A 24621-nucleotide genomic window follows, 5' to 3' on the forward strand; every position below is an offset into this window, starting at 1 on the left:
CCAGAACCCGCACCACCAAGACATGGACACCCCATGGCTCCGATTTAATTTGATCCCCTGCTCTTGGTATCAGGGATCAAGACCGCAAGGCCTTGGAGACCGGCACCCAAGGGACAGGGTCACTAGGTAGACGGCCCCCACCAGAGATGCGGTAGGGGACAGGAGGTCGAAGGTCCCACCTTCCTTGTCTGATAGGTGTGTGTTTGTGTGTGTGTTAGGGTGTATATTTTGAGGCGTTAGAGGTGTGTGTACTAAAAGGTGCAGTTAAAATTGGTGAGCAGCATCATTTGCATAAATGCTCTGCAAAACAAAAAAAGTGGCTGGCTCAGTGGGCTAGGTGAAAGGCTGCCATGCAGGAGACCTGGGTTCAATCCCCGGGGTGTCTATTGAGCTCAATCCAGATTGGGTCCTTAGGTAAGACCATTGATGCTGCTGCCTAACTGAGTTCCCCTTTGTCTTTCAAAGACAGGTTATCGTCAGGAAGAGCATCCGGCCTAAAAACTCTCCTCCAAATCACTGCTACGAAATAATGGCTGCTGTGTCGACCCCGAATGGCAGAAAGGTGAAAAGTGCCTTAGCTGCAGAAATGTTGGTGCTCTAGTTAACTTTGGGTCTAATGACTTAGACAGTACACCCCTTCAGCTGCTGAAGTCAGAAAAATAAGACAAGAGCTGCATGTACATGTGCAAAATGTCCTTCATCTGATCAAAGATTGTGCATGGGCCGCAAAAATATATCCAACTAGAACAACTGTTTACATCCATCACCCACTTAATTAGAATGTTATCTTTAAATGCGCAGAACCATCTGAAACATCGAAAACAGCCGTAGAAGAAGAAGTAGAGAGTTCTGTTGTCAACAAACATGGCAGCAGTTGACATAAAGTGAGACGATCTTCTCACCATGCTTTTATTTATTTATTTGAATTTTGTAAAGTGACTTTTTGCACCTAATTTTCTAAATCTGCACTGTCAGTGCTAATGTTTCTCCTTGGCCACACAGACCGGCAGGAAAGGTTAGGTTAACACGTGCAACCAACAGCAACACTTCGCTTTGGACGCGCTCATTACATGCGGCCAATGCAGCAATGTGCATCTTGGCCACACTTATTACGTCTGGCTAATATGAGTTTCCATCCATTTTTGTACTTGATTGCATGTATTTACATGCAATACATTCTGTGAAGAAACTCTGGAATGACATGTTCTTGATGCAAAGATTTTGAAAAAAAGGTTTTATTTTAAGTTATGACTGAAAAACGAGTTGTCACACTTTCAAAAAATTGTATTTTAGCACAAAAATACTTTTTAAAATACTACCTCTATTTAAATTCAAAATTAAGATTCTAATTTGTCTGAGATCAGTTGACGGTAAACTTTTTAAAGTATAAAATCAAAATGATAAAAATAAGAAAATGAGTTTTGCTTTAACAAAACAAACTTATCAATCAGTGACTTCTCATTTTGATTTAATTTTTGACAGTCAAGCTTTAACAGATAATTTTAAAATCTTGTGGACCTCTGACACCAATCGCAAATATTTTTAGTCTTTGAAAAATAAACAATTCTTACACAAATACAATTGAAGTTAAGTTTATTTCATATCCCATTCAGAAACAGACATTGACAACTGAACACATCAGTTTTGCTCACAGAAAGTCAGGCACCTGAGAAGACCTCAATGATGCTCCTAATGGCATAAAACATGGATGGACGAAGGAGTCAGTTCTTGACTGCTGGTGCTAGGAACCAAACCTCAAGGGAGAAAAAATGTCCCAGCAAATATATATATAAAAAACACTGTAAGTGCAATAACTTATTGCATCATTTGGCACATTTAAAAGTAGAAATATTTGATTAATATAAAAACAAGCTGCTTAAAGCGATAACCATGAGACAAAAATAGTCATTTTCCTGGTAAAACTCCAACTCTACTTTTCCAAACTGAGATCTGCATTTCTTGGCATCATTACTGCAATACTTCATTGTTTACTTCTGGAAGTCTTTTATTTGAACAAAAAACAACAACAACAAAAAAAAAAAAAGCTGAACAAATGTACAAGCAAACGAACAATATCATTTATATTGTTCACATTCGTGTGATACACAAAAAAATATTAAAATCAGGCACTTCAGTTGCTTTATTTCAGTAGTACAAACATTAACGGAGCTGCAGATCTGTGGAGCTCAGAGGACGGACCTTAATCATGACAAACTTTAAATTTTCTCACACATATAGTTAGGAATTTACTTCATTTTTCATGTTTTTTCAGTATGTAAATAGTGAGCTTTTATATTTTATTCTTTTTGGTCTGCTGGCGTTCTTATGACCGAGTTCCAGCCCTGTGAATAAAACACTTCTGAGTGTCTGAGCTGTCTTATCATCACCATATTCCTTCACTGATTACGTGAACTTTGGGGACTTCCCATGTTGGGAAAAAGATTGTCATCATGTTCATAAACAGTTGATGGTTATGAGTCAACTTTAAAGACCCACTACGAAGAAAATTGTGTTTTTGGTGTTTTTAACATCTTCTTGTGGGATTTTTTTTTTATGATGAAGAAAATTAACCGCAAACTTGCATTCCTGAGTATTTTTTCATTCAAATTGTTGTGAATCAGCAGCAGACAAAAAATGCAGTTTGAAAAAGATTGTACGTGTTAAGTTGAAGCTGCAGCAGCAAACCACAAGCTCCGTGCTCCGTTCCTTTCTGATGCATCACTTTGCAGACAAATAGATTCATGTGCACATTTTTTTTTTCCTCACCCGAGCTGGTTTCTGACTCAAAACTTGTACGACTGGATAATTCCAATATTGCTCGCCATTTTTGTCGCATTGGTAATGTTAGGTTTGAGTTATGAGTGGTTGTAAGATAACAGGAGATCACTGAAACTGATGGATGATGGGAAGGGGGTGGGCTTAAGTCACACAAACAGACCCGCCTACAACTGAGGCAAATTTGAAATCAATCTCTCCCGCTCTGCAGAAACTATGTAAAAAGTCCACTAGGAAGGCTTTACTTTAAAGGCGTGATATTAGGGTTATTTTTAGCCAATATTTACCTGCAGGAATTGCAGGAGCAATGAACAGATCATTGTTACGACTGCTAAAGACTGTCCACAAAATGGTTCCAGAGACCAACTTTGGTGATAAGATTGAGCAAAAATGGCAGCAGAAATGAATGTGACTTCATTCACAGCAGAAAGCGTGTTTGCTTTGCCATGTTCACACCGGGTTTGGAAACTCGCATTCAAGCGACCACTCGAACGGGAGTTGACACAACCAGTATAAATGTAAATGGACTCTCGGATTTGGAAGTGATATATGTGTGTAGAGTTCTTTTCAAAACACAGAAGTGCCAACTGTTTGAAAATTGGTCATGTTGGAGAAATTTGAAATTCTTTCATAAATCAGAATAGAGCTGTGAAAGAAAAATCCTGGAACAAGATTTGTGAGATTTTCACTGCTTTGATATTTTGCACTAAGCCTCTTCCAACCGTGAGTTCATGCACTTTTGGGTAGCGACAGACCTGTGTGAACACCATATGCTTACAGCGCGTTCAAAAACCAAACATTCAGCATGTTCCTGATCACGCCACACAAGCTCAGCATGTACTGTAGTTTTAGAATAGAACCCAAATGTCTGTTGTAGGTTTTGTGAGCAAGCAGCAAATCCCAACATCCATCTCTGCCTAACAAATTAAAAACTGATTATTTTTTTAAGAGTGTGGTGTTTTCGGGTAATGCTAAGAAGCCGCAGGGGCACATGGGTGTTAAAGCTTGCTGCTGTGCACATCTGCCAGTCTGGAGACACTGTTTCCTGTAACCTGAAGCCTCAGACAAGCAGGGAAACCTGTGGGGGGAGCCTCAGGAGGAGGGGAGGTGACAATTTGGTGCACTTTCACACATCTGTTCCCATAAGGTCAGGCCTTGTTTTACATTTTTTTGCTTATTTGTATGGTTCTAAACTACTGTGGGGTATCAGGCTCGAACAAGATGATTGTTTTCTGTTGTAACTGTAAGTTTTAAATTGACAGTGAGAGAAAATAAACTCTCAGCTCGTGGATTACTTTTGGTGACGCTCACAGGGAGAAGGCTTAGCTTGAAAAATGCAAGAATCGTTTGGAAATGGAATTCAAGTGATTTATGCAGAATGAGAAGAGTCTAAAGTGGCAGCTGCATAAGAATGGTGGGATGGAAATATGAAAACATAAGAAAGTAGTCTTTGCTTCAAGTGCCGATACTTCATAAAAAATGTTTTTGGACGGAATTCAATGTCATACGTTAGACCTAATATGTGTTAGTGAGAATGGAGAGATGAAGAATGTAAGGATGAGCTCTTGAGAAACACACTCATCAATATTTCACTCAATTTTAGCATCTGCTGATTCTCATAGTTATCTTGGCCTCTCTTATCTCCACAGTCTCCCTGTTCATTTGACCTGCGTTATCATTTGTGCTCCCAGAAACCCCCCCACCGCCCCTCCAGCGCTCGCAGATGGAGCCGTGTTGTGTCGGTGGGGGTGGAACTGTGTTTGGAACATCATGTAGCCCAGGAGATGGCCGCACTGTGTTCCTTGGCCTTCATCCGAAGTGCAGCTATGCTGGAGGACTTGCGGTCCGGATCCACGTTGAGATCGTAGCCGTTGATGCCCCCGCTGATTCCCGCCCCCCCGAACAGGCTCCCCATGTGCGTCTGTCCCATGTGGCTGCTTCCCGGGCTGGGCACGCCCAGGAAGTCAGAGACACCTCCAGGACCGTGAGGGTGTGGCGGCATGCAGGAGGAAACGGTGTCACAGGGTACGACGCAGCCTGGCACTGGAGACGCCCCACTGCTGCTACCAATCCAGGACGAATTCTGGATCTGAAGGAAAAACGGCAGGAAAATTCACAAGATAATCATTTGGCAGCACACTAAGGCAGGGGGTCCACACATTTTGCAAAAAAGGGGGCCAGGTATGGCGCAGAAAATATATGGAGGCCTTCCATTCAGCCAGGATACTTTGAACCCTTATAAAGTTAAAGTCAGATCACTTATCACCCACTTAGGTATGTGAAATTAGTTCTCTGCATTTGACCCATTTCCTGGGGAAGGGGTGGGCTGCAGACACAGCTGCAGTATTTGGTGGTTTAACCCCTCAATCCAACCCCTTAATGCTGAGTGTCAGGAAGGTCCCATTTTTAGTCTTTGGGATGACTCAGCTGGGATTTGAACTCACGATCTTCCAGTCTCAGGAAGGACACTCTACCACAAGGCCACTGAGCAAATTAATTATTTAATCTTTGTTTTTACACAATGAGATTCTTTTTATTTCCTCTCATAAATTTAGATACATTTTTACCAAAAAAATCAGTCAATTTCTTTGTGAACAGAAAACAAACGTGGTTTTGATCACAGAAACAAATAAATCTGTTCTTCTTGCTTAGGAGTTTAGAAGGTCAAGTAGGTTGTTGGTAAAAGTTTACAACATTTTAGCCAATCACAATCAAGAAATTGCACACAGAGTTCTGAGACTGTGGGGGGTAAATATTATTGATTTTATGGCAGGAGAATATTTGAGTGCCTTTGGCCCACAGGCCAGACTTTGGACATGCCATAGATATACACTCTAGGCTGCTTGAATTCCACCATCTGAAATTGCTGCTCTCACAATCGGCTGTACAGCTCCATGAGCTGGCAGTCTCTTGCATTTCCTTACCTGTGCGTAGTTCTCAGGCCGGGTAAGAAGAGGCAATTCATAAGCGGTTGAGAAATGCGTGCGGACCTGCTGCATCTGGCCAAAACGCTCTCTCTTCCTCCACTTGGCTCTGCGGTTCTGAAACCACACCTGCAACCAAAACCACTCCGTCAGGGGAGAAAGCACATAAAAGAGCCCAGCTTTCAGTCAAACAAAACTTTAACATAATTTCTGAGCGCAGCTATCACAGCTCTCGCATCATCCATTACGGCAAGTGCTTTTTAGTGGACGATTGGGCCCTGGTCTCGCACAGCAAGTGAAAGTACAAATGAAGCTCATAAATCCACGATACTAAAGCAAATAAATTCTGCTGCACATGAAAGTCCAGGCTTTACTTTTAAGACTTGACGTGTCTTTAAAGTGCCGTCCACGCTGAGCTATTGATGTGAAAATGGTGAGTCTCCCCTGGCGCTGGATGTTTCTGCTCCTCCCTTTGATACACAGTCGTCTGCCTCTCCTCAGGCTGCCAGTGTCGACAGATCCACATCTGGGCCTGCAACTGTTCATAAATCACTGGAAGAGGTGTGCTCTCTCCCACATGTCAGTACAGTGGAATACAGCAGGGAATCCCTCTGTAAATCTCCCTTTCTATCTCCTTCTTTACGCGCATATGTGCTTTGCTGCTTCATTCTGTGCAATGTCCAGATAGTTGACTTGATCAATGTCATTACAGAGTCCTACTAATTGCTGTAAAGTACCTTATAAAATGATCCAGAAACAAACCTTTTCTTGGAAGTAACCACTTCCAATAAAAATCTATGCAATAATGCGTTTTGGGATTCTACGTTCCAAGTAAAAAATGTGCGGCGATTGAATGCACATTGAAAGCTAAACCAGGTCAAACGTTGACCATTAAGGAACTAAATTTGGTAGTGACATATGGATAGTGTCCTTTTGTGTCTTTCATGTATCTGAATAAAGCTGTGGAGCAAATGGGCTAAATGTGCGTTGAAGAACAGAAAAATCTCACATTACTTTGAGGCGAGGAGATAAAGAGGCCTGTTACTGTAAATCTACAGCAATCAGTAGCAATATAGTCTATATCTGGTTGTTGGAAAGGCATTGAGGCCGACTCCAACAAAAAAAAAAAAAACATTATCTGCTTCTGCACACATATCTGCATAGCAAGGGTTTTTAAATGTAATTTATTGTGAAGACCATAAACATTTCAAATCTATTTCCAGGGTAGATACAGTGTTTTAACACAATGAGTATGAAAAATGTGTTTGTAGTGTCAATATTTGCGTTTTACTGATGACTCCAAAAACAAATTTAGAGTATAAAACCTCAAAAAAATACTCTAAAATGATATTTTAAACTATTCCTTTACTTTCTTTAAAGTTGCAATTTTTAGTTTTGAAACATTATTTCCAACATGGTATTGTTATTTTCATGGTTACTTTGACTTTTGACAGAGTTTATGTCAGTTTTGAACCAATAGAGATAATGGTCAACAGGACTTGTTAGTATTAATTTTGCTGTAGTATTGTTTTCTTTTGTTTGATAAAGACAATAACTGTCAGAATTATTAACCGATGATGTCTGGATTTATTTTAAGCTATAAAAAAATTACACATTAAGTTTTGCTTTCAAGTAAATGTTAAATCAAACTAAATTTGGAGATAGGGACCTGGTTGCAGGCAAGATGGCTGCCAAGCACAAGATTAATCTCATCATTAGGTGGAAGCGGATATGTTGCAACTGTAGCCGGAAGCTGAACTTGCGTATCTATACTAGAAGATTCCTAACTCTAACAATATCCCTTACCCTAACCGTAACCTGGTTCTGGTGTTTCCCTAGGGTAAGAGGTTAACTTCATTCAAATTTCGGTTGAGGAATTTTGGCAGATGATGGTCTGGTATCATCTTGGGACCATGTTGTTTTCTGCAGCCAGGTCCTCTTGAGTTTAAAGCAGAAAGAGTTAAAGGCATATTTGCATCGATAGATGTCAAAGGGGCTAAATAAAAGAATGCAATGAGATGTTAACAACTAAATTAATATTAAATGTATATTAAAAGATTTTATTTTAAATCTCTAATAAATTAGTAATTTGAAGTTATTTGTTACTTTTTGCAGCTGCTAATTTGTTTCAGTTCAGTGAGACGAGTTCGTTGTGCTCCTTTGTATACGTCTTCCTTCAAGAAAAAAAAAGAGCACAGTCTCCAAGTGTTTGGGTGTATCTATTTGTTGGTTGTCTGAAGCTTATCCTCCCATGAGAGAAGAGGAGGATCTTCAAAGAGAGCGATGCCGCCTCAACATGGGGCTCTGAATCTGGCTTGTGAGCTGATTCCCAGCGCAATCAACTTGTGGTTTTCACAGTCCCTGACATGAGATTTCCCCCTCTGGCCTCCCCGCTCAAATGTTGCTCTATTGTCTCTTACTTTTATCGTTTCCTACAGTCACAAGACACATGCGAACTATTACAGGAAGACCAGAGCAGACAAGACAAGCACTATGTGTGTTATAATAAGCTACATGAAGGTTTTGTACAGGAAAATAGTTGTCTTGAAAAGGCAATGAGAGCTGTTAGCATAATTTCTTTAGATGTTTGGTCCTAGCAAATCCAAAAAAGAAAAACCAAGAGGTACATGTATCTACAGAAACTGACATAAATTTGTGTGGTAAGACGCCGACATTCTTTGGGTCAGCTGCAGAGATTACAGGACAGCTTCCCCTCCAGAGTGGGAAGCTGATATATGAGGATGCTTTTAAACCTCAACGTCAAAGTGAGGGGGTTTCGCCCTATTTATATATCATATGTATGGAAGGGGGCTGACCTTCGTAGGTTTCAAGGGTCTATCATTTGTTTTTTTCAGATGGATCTTTGGTCACATGACCTCAAAGCAAAGACTTCCAGACATAAACTCTTTAAAATGACATCTTATTTGCATTTTATTATTCAAAAAAAAAGAAAAGGAATGTTCATTTTTAACTCAATAATAAACCTACATTAAGCATGAAATGTATTTTTAAAAAATCGCAATTCCTTAGTGATATTGAATAATGTTACAAATAGTGTTCAAATAAAATCAAGTTATTTGTATTTTTTTGGAAAATGTAAGTTAAAAATCTTGGTTTTGTTGACAGAAAATATAAGCTATTTTCATATCCTTTAATTTCTTACAAAACATAGTTTTAGTTTTGCATGTTCATCCAAGTTTTTGAACAGATTTGACAAAAATGTCACGTGCAGCTGAATGACCTTTTGCTTTAAGGGGCTCGGGTGTCAAAAGTATATCACAGCTGCACTTCACTTTGAAGATAAAAGCTTTATCAATGACAAATCAAGATTAATTTCCTCATCTTAATCTCGCTGTTTTACTCCCACTCCTCTGTTGAAGCTCATCCTTTGCTGTCGACAAACGTGCCCCCACCCTGCCCCTCGATTAAAAAAAAAAGAAAAAAAATAGAAAAAAAGAACTTTCTCTATGTCCCCCTTCTTCCCGCCTCCCTTTTAAGTCAGTGAAGGGAAGTGGGGATATTGGAAAGTGAGATGGGGGAATGTTCAAACTAGAGCTTGTTTTCATTTCATGTTTAATTTCCTGAAGCCTAAGTCCTCGGCTTTCCAAGGCTAACCCTTCTGACCTTTTGGAGGCGTGCCGACTATAGCAGTAGAGCTGGCGTCCACACACACACACACACCGGATGCAAACAGAAAATACAAGCTTCTAAATACTATGTTATTTACCAATTTAAAAGTTGAAGCTTTATTTAATTTGAAGCCTTAAGAAGCACCTTTTAGGTCTGAGTAGTTTTCCCTTTGAAAAGTGGCAGGACAAAAACTTTCTGGGCAGGCGATTCAGAAACCTGCCTTCTACTTTCTGACTTAAATGGAGTCGGTGATCTATAAGGATTTACATGAATAAATAACACTGCCTGATCGCGTACACGATTCCCCAAAAGCTCACTAAACGCAAATCCTTGCTACTCTTGTTTGTATTACCAGGCAGACATCTGCGAGGAAGGTGGCTCAGTCATCTTGGAGCTCGCATCGCTTGGCAGAGATACAGTAATTGCTAAAGACGCTGACAGCAAAATGCAGCTTACAGAGCCATTATAGAGCTTTATTTATGCTCCAGAGCCAGCAGGCAGGGGGAAGAGGAAAAGGGAAAGAGGGAGGGCAGAGTCCAAAGCTCCCAAAAGCAGCTTTGAAGTCCAGCCGTCTCACCTCATCTCTGTCATCCAGGTCCACTGCAATTGATAGACTGCCTCGCTTTCACACAACCCCCCGTTCCTACATGAGAAGTAGGCAGAGTGGTGAAGTTCAAGTATGAGGCTGAGAGCTAATTGCGCTAAATAAACTGGTGGCGGCACAAGTTACAATTACGGAGAGCCGCTGCCAGACTTTGCGAGAACATTCATCATTGAGAGGAGGATGAAAGTGAAGGACTTTAAAGTTGGCAGAAAACATCTGTACTATAGGTTTCAGTTGGTGTTGTTGGAGATGAAAAGGATTCTCCTCCTGCTTGCCAAGCGTAAAGTGCCCCTCAGTGCTCAACAACTGGATATCTCTGGACTTTGTCTCAGTGGACCTTCAGTTGAAATTGGTGGGTTTAGTCTTGATTGCGTGCATATTTGGGGTCTGATTTTTGAAGTTTGGGTCGAACCTCACAGCGACTTTGCCGTGAGCATGTCAGATGAAAAACAAAGTTAATTATATTCATCTGGGATATAAACGGGCTCGTGTGAACGCTACATCCATGGACTGTTTTTTTACTGTATCGCCACAAGGATCAAGCCAGGTTCCCTTTTCGTGACTTTGTCGCAGACTCTCATTGGAAACTGAACCTGGCATCAGAGTGTATTTTTCATCCACGCAAAACAGCTTTGAAAGCACTTCCATAAATTTGTCTCTCGTGCCTTAAGAAGTTTGAGCATGGCAGCGCTGGGAGAAACCCTTGCTTGGCCTGTGACTTTCTCAGAGTCGGCACCATGAAAGTGGTGAAGAGTCCCACCCATCCCCCTGTGATCTGGAGCTGGCAGCCAGAAAGAGAAAATTAAAACAATAGGCCTCGTTGTCTGCTAAACCGAAGCATTGTTGTCAACATGTCGGCTCTGGCTGATAAGTTATTAGCACACAAACATAAACACATAAACACAACTCTTAAAGATGAATTCAACTTTAGCTTTACAAAACAAAACTGCGCAGGAACTCCAAAAGCAAAACCACTGTGCTCGCATCGCAAGGCCATCGGTAGCTTATCATGCACCTAGTTGTGAGAAATTTGTTCTCTGCATTTGACCCATCCCCTTGGGGAGTGGTGAGGTGTAGACGCAGACGCGCTCAGGAACCATTTGGCGGTTTAACCCCCCAATCCGACCCATTAATGCTGAGTGTCAAGCAGGGAGACAATGGGTCCCATTTTTAGAGTTTTTGGTATGACTCGACCTGAATTTGAACTCACGACCTTCCAGTCTCAGGGCGGACACTCTACCCCAAGACCCCCAAGAAGTTGCCTTTCCCTGGTTTAGATCCACCCATGAAGGCAGTTGTGACCAACTCATTAGCATTGATAGATACAGCTTTACTTACTCTTTCAGAAAATTGACCCAAAACAAAGAAAAAAAAAATCTAATTTCCCTACAGACCGGTCCTGTTCATATTCTGAATTTCTCAGAATGAACACATTGCCATGATTTCTTTTCTACACATCATAAACACCAAGACTTTTTTTAACTTTGATTTTTTTCTACTTTTTGTTTCTTTAAATCCTTCTGTCAACATGCACAAGTCTGGTTCTTACCAAGAAAACCCCACATGTGACACTTAAAGGAGTGACGATGGATTTATTCAGCACATCATTAAACTGCAATCCCGTGTGATTTAAACTGCTGTCATTATTTTAGGTTTATTTTCCATTTTTTTACTCTTTTGGCCAAGCTTGAACTTTTTGATATCCAAACTATAATTTTTTTTACAAAGCCCAAGGTGAAAAAAATTCATGGTTTGCTATAAGTGAGACTGTAATCTTTGCTATGTGGCAGCTATTTAAGACACTTTAAAAACTCTTTAATGTCTATATAGTTTGGGAGCTTTCACATCAGCCATCCTCACCTGAACACGCGCTTCTGTCAGGTCCGTCCTCAACGCCAGCTGCTCTCGAGCATAAACGTCTGGATAGTGCGTCTTCTGGAAAACCTTCTCCAGCTCCTCCAGCTGGTAGCTGGTGAAGGTGGTTCGGTTGCGCCTCTTCTTGCCTTTGTTGCTTTCAGCCTCACTTTTGTCCAAAGGGCTGGAGAGTTCGGACCCTGGGCGGTCGGATGGCCCCTTCAGGCCGGGTTCCTTTAGATTCAGATAACTGCCCTCCATCCCAGGAGGGTCAACGCTGGGGGGCAACTCTGACTCAGTCAGACTGTTATTGTCTTTACCTGTATGCACAAAAATGACACAAAAGAGAATTTGTAACGCAGTATTAAAGAGACTTGCCTCTAAATGCATTTTGAAGCAATTTCAAGCAAAGAGCTTCCATATTTCCATTTGTGTACCTGACTGAGATATTTCAAACATCTGTCTCGAGATTGTCTGTCAGTTCATAGATAAAACAATGTGCATGAATATGTTTTTATGAGGTCTTCAGATTCCTAACTAAAGCCTTAATCACATAAATCCAAACAGGGGCTTGATCCCTTGATGGTGCTGCAGGTTTTTGAGTTGTCTGGCCTGTGGAGGGTTAATGAGAGGAGTTTCCACATGTTAGCCCTTCATCACTGAAAATGACCTAAATAAAACGCTTCTTTGACATACTGTAACTCCTCAACCATATATGCAATTAATGTGTCTCAGCTGATTAGATGCATAGTAAAGCGTCTTTTTAAATTGGCTTTCCCTCGATATGTAACACATTGATAACGTAAAGTGTTAAATAACTGTGCAAGGAAGATTTTCAATCAGCTGATTTACATTACGTAAGCAGTTCACTGCTGTACAGTTTTGCATGTCAGTGCAAGGCTACTATCCTCCACTTCTCTCCTACTTCACCAGTATTCTACCCTTGCATGTTGTATAAGTGTTCACTATGACCTGTCACCTGCCCCTAGAAAAAAAATGTGCATGAACATCTTTTTTCTACGAGCTCACCGAGCGGCCTATGACCTTGCAATTATGCTTGGGTCACCTGCATGCCCCGTGCGGCTTGGCCATTATTCACCTGCAGACAGCTGGTATCTACTGATAAGACTGTCACCCATAGATACAGTATGGAAGGGATACATCCAGCAGTTCGTCATCTAATCTAATCTCGTCATGGTGATTTAATAACAGAAGATTTTAAAATGAAAATTTCCAAACATCCATCTTCTATTTCTGCATTGTCCTACTTTAGGGTAAAGGTGAGGTACACACCAAGAGAATTGCCAGCCCATCACAAGACATGAAACATGTTTTTGGAGTGTGAGAGGGCGATTGAGTGAATAACGAATCCACGTGAAAAACATGCAAATTTCACAGCTGGGATATGAACCAGGATCCTTTTGGTGTGAGGTGACCCTGCTCAGCAGCACCATGCAGCCCCCAATGTAATTATATTTTTAGAAATAGTCCTTTAGGTGTGTAAATAACATTTATTACATTTATTGGATCAAACTTTTTTCAAGTTTGCATTATTGTGCCACTCTGATCATCTTTGTATCTATTTTAACCCTTTAACACCAGAGCTCCAGTGTTTATGTTCTTTGACTTACTGTAACTTTTCAACCGTTAACATGATCAACGTGATTCCAGCAGATTCTAAAGGAGAAAAGAAGCACAAGCCTCCTTAACGTTTGAAAAGTTACAGTTGAGATTTTGTGTTTAAGCGTCTCCGTCAATGCCTCAGGTGTTAATGAGTTAATAGTCATCCCAGTTGTTTTTAACTATTATTATGCCATTTTTAGCAAAAATCAAAAAATCTTTGTCGTTTTCTAAGACAGTTTTTGCAGACTGGTAGTAGTTCATTAGAAATTTATTTTTGAGTTGTGGGAGTGACTGTCGGCACACTCCATTCCCATCATACTTCTATTTACTTGCTCTCCAAATAGCTTACAGACCCTCACAACCCCAGTGCAACAAAAATGGTGAGCAATATTTGAGCTATCCAGCCGTACAGTTTTAGCCAGATGCCTAGAAAAATAAAGATGTTCACAGATCTTTTTGTCTATAAGTGGATATATAAGAATGGAGCGGAGCAGGGAGCTTGTGGCTTGCCGTAGTAACTTGTACATCACACTTACAAGATTTTACTAACTGCCTTTTTGTGGTTTGAATAAAGCAATTCTCAGAAATGTATTTTTAAGATTGATTTTCTTTATATTTGTCTTTCAAAATATCAAAGAAATATGTTAGAAACACCAAAAACATGATTTTGTGGGTCTTTAAACAAAACAAAATTGTGTTTTCGCACAAAAACAATTTTTTTTCAATAGTAAAAGTCCTTTAACTAAAGCTTCTAAACTTTAGTTGTATCATTTTGCTTTTATAAAATATGAATCACAACCTTAGTGCCTCATTTTGAGTCAAGAAAGTGTCTGAGCCTCATCACATTATGAAACCCCCAGTAGATGGCATGGACCTCAAAGGTCTTCTGTGAGAGAAGTAAACCCAAGAGTCACAGTGAAGAAATGTCTGTTTGTTTGAAAGGTGTGTCACTACACACTGGCCAGACCTGTCACACATCAAGCAGAGCGCTCTCCCTCACATCTCTCAATCACGCCTGAAATCTGAGTCACACCAAAAAATCTGTTTCATCTCGTGTTGTGTACACTGGGCCTTGAGCGCAGAGGGGGGGAGTCAACCACTCGAACCCCCCCAGGCCTCGCCCTGCAGATGTAAACAACATTGTGTTTGTCACCTTCAATTTCTGCATCGCCTATTTGGCGATAGAGCCGGCGTTGTTCCTGTCGGCGCACGCGGGCTCTTTTTGTTTCGCTCTGCGGAGACGAAGAAATCTGTCTCTGCTCCTTCAATAAACAACTGGCCGTGTGAATAAATAATCGGAGCGGATCTGGTTGCAGACCGGTGAGAACGGCGTCTGTTGGCCTTCCTGTGAATGGGTGCAGAGAGCCGCCTGCCGTAAAGGATTGGTCTGTCTATGGTCTGAAAGCAGCAGAGCGCTCTCCTCCACGTAAACAGATTTGCATTGAAACAATGCGTCACTTTTAAACCAAGCTGACACATTGGTTTAACATTTGTCCTTGCAGTTGGGAAACGCAGCGATGATTAACTTAACAGTTATGTGCATGTGTTTGACTGTCACTTTGCATTTTTATTTGGATTAAAGTACGATTCCTCGTCTGTCATTTTCTGAAAATATCCACCAAAATAGCTTATTCTTTCTGGCAACTGTCAGCCTTCCAGCCAAGTTTTTTTTCAAGCTTGATGACTGAATAGTTTCAGGGTGATTAAGCTAGGCGGTGGCTGTCTTCAACAAGCATGTTTGTTTTTCATAGATTAGTATGTCTTTGGCTGGAGTGTCCCTCAATGAAATGTCAATAGTCATCCTCTGAGAGCTGCAGCAGCCCTCCCCTGCTCTCCGTTCAGCCTTCTCCGCTAATGGAACAACACAGCTGGAGTTCATGGCCTCAAAACCGCTGTGGCCTTACCTGCCAGACCTGTTTACGCGGACAGATGTTCTGACATCACTGACCGGAGAGCTTCAATAATTTCATTCCACCTCTGGGCTGCAGTCTCTCAAAGTCAGTTAGGTCAGGTCCAGGTTCCTGCTCAGCCTCTGAGAGCAAAAATACAGTCCCAGATCTGAGCTTAAGACACATATCCTGTGTGGATGAGTCTGCAGACAGATGAGCGGATGTAAGACGAAAGGATGGTGCACAGAAATATTTAGGATGCTCTGTATTATTACTCTGGCATCTTTGGCATTTGGAATGGCTAGTGTTTGGAAAGCAGCTATTCTATTAAAAGACGGTAGAGAATGAGTCACGCCAGCAGCAAGGAGCACTTTGGAGGACTGGAAATAAACAGAGGAGGCTACATTTTCTTGACAAGCTTGACACTGTTGTTCTGGACTATTTTTTAAACAATAAACACTTGGAGAACATACTTATTTCAGCCAAACAAGTCAAATACTTACATGATTTCCTGCAAAACATAGTGTCATAGTGTTACTAGTATTATGCTCGTTTTTAAATATAACTCACAATCTGTGATTAATAGGAGGGTTCTCAATCAGTTAAAGACTAAACTGTCAATATAAAAAAATACTGAATTTATTTTATTTGATTTTTTTCATATTTTAAACTGAAAGATTGTCCGTTCGAACGTTTACCTCTTTTTTGTTAGACTTGCTGTCATATCATGCATGTTAAGCTTACAGGTGGCTTTAAAACTGATGAATCAGGGTGTTTTTGGGTGGCCATTAAACACTCCTCTATTCTAGTTAGGACAGGCCTTGGATGATGCTATGGAACTACTGGAAACCTTAAACAGCTTGAATTAGGGGTAAAAGCACTTCTCGAGTTGCACATTTTTCATGGACCTAAAGCTTTGGTCACATCTTCCCTAATGAGTGGATCTGGGCAGTCTGTGGGTAAAAAATAAGCAAATCTGTGCGGGGCACATGAGGGACACAACATTTTAAGACAGTAGACCGCTTTGTAAAAATGTTAAATTTTTTTCAACAGGCACTCTGCTACCAACAGGTTGTAGCGAACACTTAAACAACATGCAAAGGTAAATGGCTTCCACCAGAAGTAATCTGGGATTCAGTGTCTTGCTCTGGGACATTTCAACACATGGATGAGCAAAGCAGGAATCCAACCTGCAATCTTCCGATAAGAGGTCGACCGCCCTACTGCTGCACCACATCCGTCAATAGACACCTGTGCTCCTCTCCATTGGCCCGAAAAAAAAACAAAAATTTGTAACACCCATGCAGGTCAACTCCTTATATGAGTCCATGTGACTGAAGTAAAAAGCAAGTATGATTTTTTTTTTAATACAAGTTTGAAGCTTCCACATCAGAGGATCTTATTTTTTTATTTTTGTATAAAACTGGAGTTTTTTGTGCTTATTGCTTCTCTTCTATCCATTTTTCTATCAATCTTCTAAAGGTTCCCCATAAAGGATGAGTAAGCGTCTCCTGACTGGACTAACGCGGATCGTGAGGTGTCTTCTCGTTCTTTGTTTGGAGAATGCCAACCTGTTTTGTTCATGTTTTTTCATGCGAATCATTGTATGGCTGTGAAATCCCACTTAAGCAGACAGTCAAAGCATTTCCTGTAGATTCATGAGCTAAAATATCTAAAACAGTAGTGCCTAAGGTGAACTTTCAGACTTTGAAACAAAGAATCTCTTTTTGATACTAGTCTTCCTGAAATGACAGACAACTGACTACAAATTTATGACCCTTTTTCACTTTATCACAACTACTTACCTTATCTCCGCCCTTATCTCCACCATTTATCATCATGCGTCAAGCTCGAATATGCAACCATCAACGCTCTTTTCTTTGTTCCCTCAAAGCCCTCTCCGTCTCCACTGTCACGCTAACCGTGCAGATTCATTTGCCACAAAGAGTTCAAGTTTCCCTGCATGCTGAGCTGTCTCCCCTCTGCTTGCAGCTCCGAAAAACACAACCATCACATTGCTTTATTTTGGGAGCCAAGATTCCTCCACGTTGGCTCATACCATTTTGTTTTTTGGCACTTGCGAGGCGATCTGCTTTTGACAGTTGTTCTTGCCTCGCCGTCCACCAACGTACTGTATACGAGAACGCCGGCCAGCTTTCAGGAGCTGCCAGTTTGTCTGTGACAAGCTGCAGACCGCCTCAGTTAGCCGAGGTCAGATGTTTACTGGGGTCAGCAATTTAATCACTGCTGAAAACAGAGAGAAAACATCAAAGTGTAATTGAACTGGTTGTAAAGCAACAGGGCACCCTCACTGTTTTTATGGAACGGGACAGAGAGGGTCAAGTGAAGCCAAATAAAAGAAACACTATAAATTAGTAACCTGGGGAAGGGTTAATGACAAAACACTAAATGGAGAAGGGAATGCTTTTAAGCAGAGTGCTCTGAAATCTGCCTTAAAAACATAGAAAGCCATATGCACAAAGCTGGCAATGCATCACATGTTATATGGGGGTAAATAAAGGCAAATATTCCATTAGCTTTCTTATTTATAGTCACTTCTGGATTGCAAACACGCGGTGAGCGGGATAATCTTTCCATGGCTCGGGCGGTCTAAGAGCTGATGTTGACGGTTGTGTTGGAGGCTCCCAGATGTTCCTGAAGGGGAGATCGCAGATTCCCATGGAAACAGAGAAGTCTTTCGACTCAGCTCCCGGGACGTGCATTACCTCACTATTGTCATAATGCCTCGAGCTGGGGCTGTCTCCTATCAAAATACTGACAACCAGTTAAAAATTCAGAAAAAGTTTTTTTGAGCAAGGGCACTTTTTTTAAGAAAGTATTTTTTTTTTAACTTATAAAAGTTCTATAACAAGCTGTTCACACCAGAATACCTCAAGAATAAATCTCATTTCAAAGAGAGGAGAGTTACCATGATTTTTCAATAATTTTACAATATTTTTGCTTCAATTTGTCGAGTGGAATTATATAAGTTTGTTCCCTCCAACTTCTTTTCAAGTAACTAGTTAAACTTCGTATTGATAAACTTCAAATGTAATGGTTTTAATATATCGTGTACTGCATGCATAAGAACTAATAGGTTTAGTTATTATTTTAAATGATTGCAATTGAACTATTTACATAAATATATGGATTTATCCATAAGTATTTTTCATTGGATTCATGATTATTGTTTATTATATGTCTCTGTATAAATATAAATATATATTTCTTTTGTTTGTCTTTAATTGTTTTACTTTTGATTTCATTCATTGAAACTAATCATTTCCAATTAAAAAAATAACAAAAAATAAATTAGTAATTTACAAAAAAAAACAAAGCAATGCCTTCAAATTTTTACGTTTGAAATCAAAAATTTGAAGCAAAACCAGCTTTTGTTAAATGTAGATAAGACAAATAGTATAGTGATTGGTCTTTAGATACATTACAAGTACTTCTAAGTGAAAATGTAACTGAAATAAAGCAAGTTAATGAATTAAACTTTAAATTTAATGATTGACGGCAAATTGACCTGGAAGAATTTATGACTAATTCCCCAAAGTTTGATGTATCTCTGTATAAATATACAGTACATTGCTGGTGTTGGTCAACAGAATAAAAACTTAAGCAATTAAAGAACTCACTAAAACTTTATAAATTAATAGATTAATTCTGAGCATAAAAGATGGATATATGTCTTTCAGTAGGCCCAAATAAATTTTAACTGCCTCCATCCTATTAGAGTGACATTTCACTTTTCCTCTTTGCAGTCACAGACAAGCATGAAAACAGGCTCTGTGGAGCTGGCAGTGAAGTCATTACTCCTGGTTTTCATTAAACTACATACCATGTAAAAGTAGCCGTAGCCTTCTGCTTAAAAGTCGGCTTAAAGGGAGGGGAAAAGGACTACTGCTATTAAATTTCGAGGCTGTCGTATCTTTGGCCCTTCTGAGTAATTTTCACCATTACATACATACCTGATCAAAACAAGATATAATGTGTTCATACATTCTTGGAAGTTTTTGTGTAACAATAAACTAGAAGGTGAAGGAGCTGCAGCACAAACGGAACAAATACGATTTTTTTTTTTTTCAGAAGGAAAACTACAAAAATTAAAGAGACAGATACTAGCAAAAAATGATGGGAAGGTAGAGGGGAATGGAGATAATCTAAGACATTAAATTAAAAAAAAAATCCAGAGAGTACAAAATTAACTCTATTTGCTGATGACATGCTAATATTTTTGACTTTACTTTCTTCTACCCTCAAGATTCAAAGTGTCAGCTTTTATGAACGATGGACAAAATGTCAAACCAGTAAGATCCGATTTTTCCTGGGAAATAATTTGTTTTATTGTTTGTTTTAATACTTTTGTCGCTTTATTCCAATAAAGGTGCATTGTTGTATTACAATAGCTGAAAACTTCAGAAAAATCCAGACAACATCCAGATAACTGATGTTTCCTTCATGCAGGTAGTGTGTTTCTGTGTTCTTCATTGAAGCTCTTCCCTTCTTAGAAGTCAGGTATTTTCTATGTCAAACGTTCAGTCATTACATATTCTAATGTATTCTGGTTCACAGGCAAACACTGGTACGATCACAGGTGTCAACCTATTGTTTTTCTTAACATCCACACAGTCTGTTAGTCATCGGCTCATGCATTTCTGGTGACCTCACTCTAACGGCCTTTTAACTTGGAGTCAGAGCATTATATTTTGACAAGATCCTTTTTTTCCCCCCAAGTGCTGCCAGGACTTTTTGAGCCGTTGTTTTTGCTTTTTATCCTCTCAAAAAAAATGTTTTACATATCACAGGAAGCTCAAGGAGACAGGAGGGGCTGTCTGGATAGTTGGAGACATTTTGGTATTCAAAGCAGTTCGTTCGTGCCACCAATCTGCAACAGCAATGCTGATTTTAGCCTCTCGTTTTCAGCTTTTGCTGCTTCTATTTGTGTTCTGATGAAGCTATGAAATCAGAGAATTTATGTTTACTAAACAGACTGCATCAATTAGTCTGGAGGGGTGAGTTTTAAAACTGGAAACGCACTAAGACTGAGCAGTGAGTTCAGTAAAGTGCTTGTATATAAACAGCCTTTCCCACACATGAGGCTTTCCCAGAAAATCTCGTCATTTCTCTTGAGGCTCTCAAATCATTACCCAATCCCGGTGACCATTTCTGACTCCCTGCTTATTTGTGCAAAGTATTGTTGAAACAGGGTTATGTAAACCAGTCGCACTTTGTCATCCCGGGGACTCTCTGTAGCTTTGGAGACCTGATGTTTGGGGAGTATGAATAATAACCATAGGAGCCAGTAATGCACATCTGCCTTACATTAATCCCGATCTCTCTTGCAGCGCTGACCCGCATTCCTCAGTTCCCTCAATCAGCTCCGGGGGCATTTATTTCATTCACTGCTGTGTGAGCAGGTAGACGGGCGCTGTCCCCATCCCCGCTGGAAGGCTGTCAGATGGATTAACATGCCTCTAATCTAACAACGCTCAGCACATCTGCATAAAATGTGTCCAATTTGAATTTTTACAGAGAATTTTGTCCATTTTAAAAGGAGTTAAATATAAGAATAACTTGCAAAACTATTTGGATTTGTCTTTCACACCAAATTTGAGTTTTGTTGAACTGAAAACAAACAAAACAGCTTGAACATGTTACTAAATAGGATTTAGTTATTTTTCTTTCTTTTTTTTAAATGGACGGAAGCATTATTCCTGAGTAGAGTAGCAAGCTGTCAGAGAAATTTCATGTTGCCGAATCAAGAAAGAAGTCAAAAACGGAGGAACCGCAAGACTGTTTATTTATTTTGTCCTCAATTATGAATTTACATCCGTTTACAAAGTTCCACTAAGAAAATTGTATTTGTAATACTACAGGAATAAATGAGGATTGTGTTAAAACCTGGAAAGTGAAGCAGCAGTGTAAAAAAAATAATTTGTTAGATATAATTTTGATTTAAAGTGATTAAAAACCTTAAAAAATACAACATTATTTGTTATTTTTGCACTTAAATCTAATTTATGTTTTTTAAATCTCAGGCAGGAATCTTGGGTTTGAAATATTATTTTAAAAAAGGTTACTGTTTCTTAGAAAATAAATGATTCTTAAAGGAAATCCACATTTTAAATTGATGTGATGTCACAGTCAATCTCCTTTTTCGTTCATATTATCATGTAACTATACAAGAAGCTGGCACAGCTGGATGTATTTTCTTCATCTCTTCCTGTTGTATCACAACAACTTTATTTTTAACAGAGTGAAACACACACATCATGCTTGTTGTTGCCATGAGAACAGCAGAGAAGTCGTGGCTGAAGCTGCCGCGTACACCCCCCGGTGGGCACGAGACGACTTTGTCATCAGGATCAGGAGATAAAACGTTGAGCAATGCATCTCCCATTGAGGACCACACATAACAGCACAACCCTGTTGACGCCTGAGGCTTTGGCGAGGCCCCAAAGCATCATCCCCAGAGCCGCCATGCCTTCATCTGGCTGCAAGATTTTCAATAACAACATTGCACAGCTCTTCCTCCAGGGACACATGTTGCATTTAATGATGGTGTTTAAATGATTCTGTCAGTGCGCATGCCAAATCCACTCTTTTCATGACAGTCCACACATGACAGACGTTCTTGACAGTTCAAGAAAAATAAAAAATGAGTCCAATTGTTTCTCAAGAAACTAAAATATTACTCTTCTTATTGTGTGTTACGGCAGGATGTGGCACAAATGTTGTTTGCTGCGCCGTAATGGTGGCAGACAACTTAAAATCATGAAAGTAAGTCAAAATAAGAGAACAGGCACTCAGTTGGTATCATATGGCTTAATTTTTTGCATTTTTAATAACAGTTAAACAAAAGTGACTGACTATTTTTTAATTTAAAAATATCTGAACGTCATGCTTTTTTCCTTAAAACATGGAGTTAAAACAAGGCCCAAAATGTACAAATTAATCTATAGTTAAAATCAAATCTATTTCAGCTTTTTGTGCATTTTCTAACATAACTCAATAAATGTTTAGGGTTTATTTTTTAACTTTTTCTAATGAGAGGATTTACTGCAGACCTCCCTGTTTAATAAGATGGGTTTTATTTTTCTATTTTTCCCCCTGCTTCCTATAAGAAAGAAAATAAAACAGTTTGTTCTGAAGGCCTCAGATTACATTTTAGCAGCTATTCCAATAAAAAAATCTATTTTTTAAATATATTTTATTGATTCTTTTACTGTTGTATTTTTGTCAAGATAAAACATACAGACGGTTTGTTCCTTAAATCTATTTGACTGTTTTTACATCTTTACTCATTTGTATTTGCAGTAGCCTACTTTATGAACAATACTTAAAAAACTACAAAAAAACAAATGTTCATATCCAAAGTTGTATTCAAGAGTAAAAACTGCCATAAATCTTACTGGAGAAACTAAAGTTTTAGTTGACTTATATTGTTTAAGGTTTTTGAAGTTGCGCGTAAAACCTAAAATTGACGTCCTTACATGAATTTGTCTGTATTTGATTTTTTGTTTTGAGCACTACATCAGTTTGTTAAGACACACTTCAGCTGACCTTCCTAAAAAATAATTTACCATAGCAAAAAACATTTTTTATTAAAAGAAAAAAGTCCAACTTGTAAGCTGACAAATTATATTTTGCGCGTAAAACGAATACGATTTCGTGCGTAAAAAGTCCTTCATTGTTGTTTCCAAAAGTCATGGTAATATAGGCCTGTCCAAATGGAAGAAACTTTTCCAATAAATTACGAAGTTTTCTTATCAGAAAGGCTTCATCTGTCCACATCACACTGATGAGAAATCACTGCAGCATCACATTTTGGGCGCAATTCCTCTCACTTTTTTATGGGAAAAATCCCCATCATGAGTTACAAACTATTTTATAACTCTTTAGTGATTGTTTTCTTCTGTAAACATCTTGGGCGCTGTGCGCACTCACCGTAGCAGGGAATGAGCGTTCCGTTGTGCGCGCTGTCCGGGTGCAACTTGCCGCCTTCAGGCGGAGTTTTGCAGGTCGGTCGCTGCATGAAGAGCTGATATTTGTTAAAGCTGCTCTCTTCAGCGCCATCCAGTGAGTGGCACTCCGGCTGGAAAGGACTTCTCGGCTTCTCCCCGTAAGCCTGCCCTTTACCAGGAATGAAAGTGGGGCTGTATTTGGTTTCAGTGGTTGGGAAAGTCCTGAAAGGGTTTGTCTGGTGATCTCTACCTTGCGCAGTAGATGCACTGTAATAAGAATCCATCGATGTCATATCGCAGTATGAGACGCACGTATCTGCGTTCATACCTAAGAAGTTATGAAAAAAAATAAAAAATCCACGCGTTTCTCCTTTCCCTCCCCTAACTTTAGGCTGCAGATATTCTCCCCCAAATTCTCGCGCGCTCAGACACACACACTCTCACGCTGCCGCATCTGGGACTTGTTAAAAAAATGAATCTGATGTTTTCCAGAAACCTCAGACTGAACAAATGCTAAAAGGCCCCTGAAGGTTTGTCGGGGGTAAAGAAAGAAAGAAAGATGCCTCGTTCGGGCCGATGCGCGCCCCTGCAGCCTATATCTGACACGCGCGCAAGCAGCGCTCCAACAGTCTGAGGGCCCACTCTGAGCTCCAGCCTGCACTATTATGCAGCCAGAAATGGGAGGTCAAGCTCAGAAGGGGGGAAAGCTTTTTTGGTCAACACGCGGGAGACATAACACATGACATTAATGTAATTAGAGGATGCTGCTTTGATTCCTGCTACCGCACTGCGTCAGACTAACTTTTGGAAACTGGTTGTCTGTATATCAAGCTTATATCAAGCTCTCAGCCAACGCAGACAACATTTGGTTGGACCACGCGGGGTAGAGATCCAAGAGGAAAACTGCTCCTTTTGTGCGCAAAAGACGCACACATGATCCATCCAAAAAGAAGTTTAAATTTTCACTTCGTTTGTTTGTTTGTTTGTTTTGTTTTAACAACTTCTAAGTTCTGGATGCAGGAGAAGACCTGCCATCCTCTCATTCAGCTTTATTCCATTGATAAAAAAGGAGGCTGTTCTCTGAAATGTTAGGTTTACTTTTACTAAAGCAAATAAATCCGCATTGCGGAAACAATTAGCCTCCTTTTCAACAGGATAGAAAGCGGTCAAAGGCTTGTAATGAAAGAAGATGAGCCATTGCGGCTCAAATTGGATAAATGTTCGCAAATCACTTTCCCTATATTCCCTAATTTTTGACAATTACTGGGATTTGTGGGTAATTGTTGAATAGTAATCAGTGTTTGAAGTAAAAAATAAACCAGGAAAAAAAACAAAATCCGGAGATTGCTTTC

General features: G+C 39.8%; 1 protein-coding gene across 1 annotated transcript; it reads right to left on the reverse strand.

Annotated features, from left to right (window-relative positions):
• Positions 1–1576: 1576 nt before the first annotated feature.
• Positions 1577–24184, reverse strand: alx4b (ALX homeobox 4b). Its single transcript, XM_024280768.2, has 4 exons — positions 23253–24184; positions 11794–12107; positions 5700–5828; positions 1577–4864 (listed from the first exon to the last, which is right to left on the reverse strand). Exons 1-4 carry the CDS (start codon positions 23593–23595, stop codon positions 4544–4546), a joined length of 1107 nt encoding a protein of 368 aa, XP_024136536.1. The 5' UTR covers positions 23596–24184; the 3' UTR covers positions 1577–4543.
• Between the last annotated feature and the right edge of the window lie 437 nt (positions 24185–24621).

This window comes from Oryzias melastigma, linkage group LG6, assembly GCF_002922805.2.
Source record: "Oryzias melastigma strain HK-1 linkage group LG6, ASM292280v2, whole genome shotgun sequence".
Taxonomy (NCBI): Eukaryota; Metazoa; Chordata; class Actinopteri; order Beloniformes; family Adrianichthyidae; genus Oryzias; species Oryzias melastigma.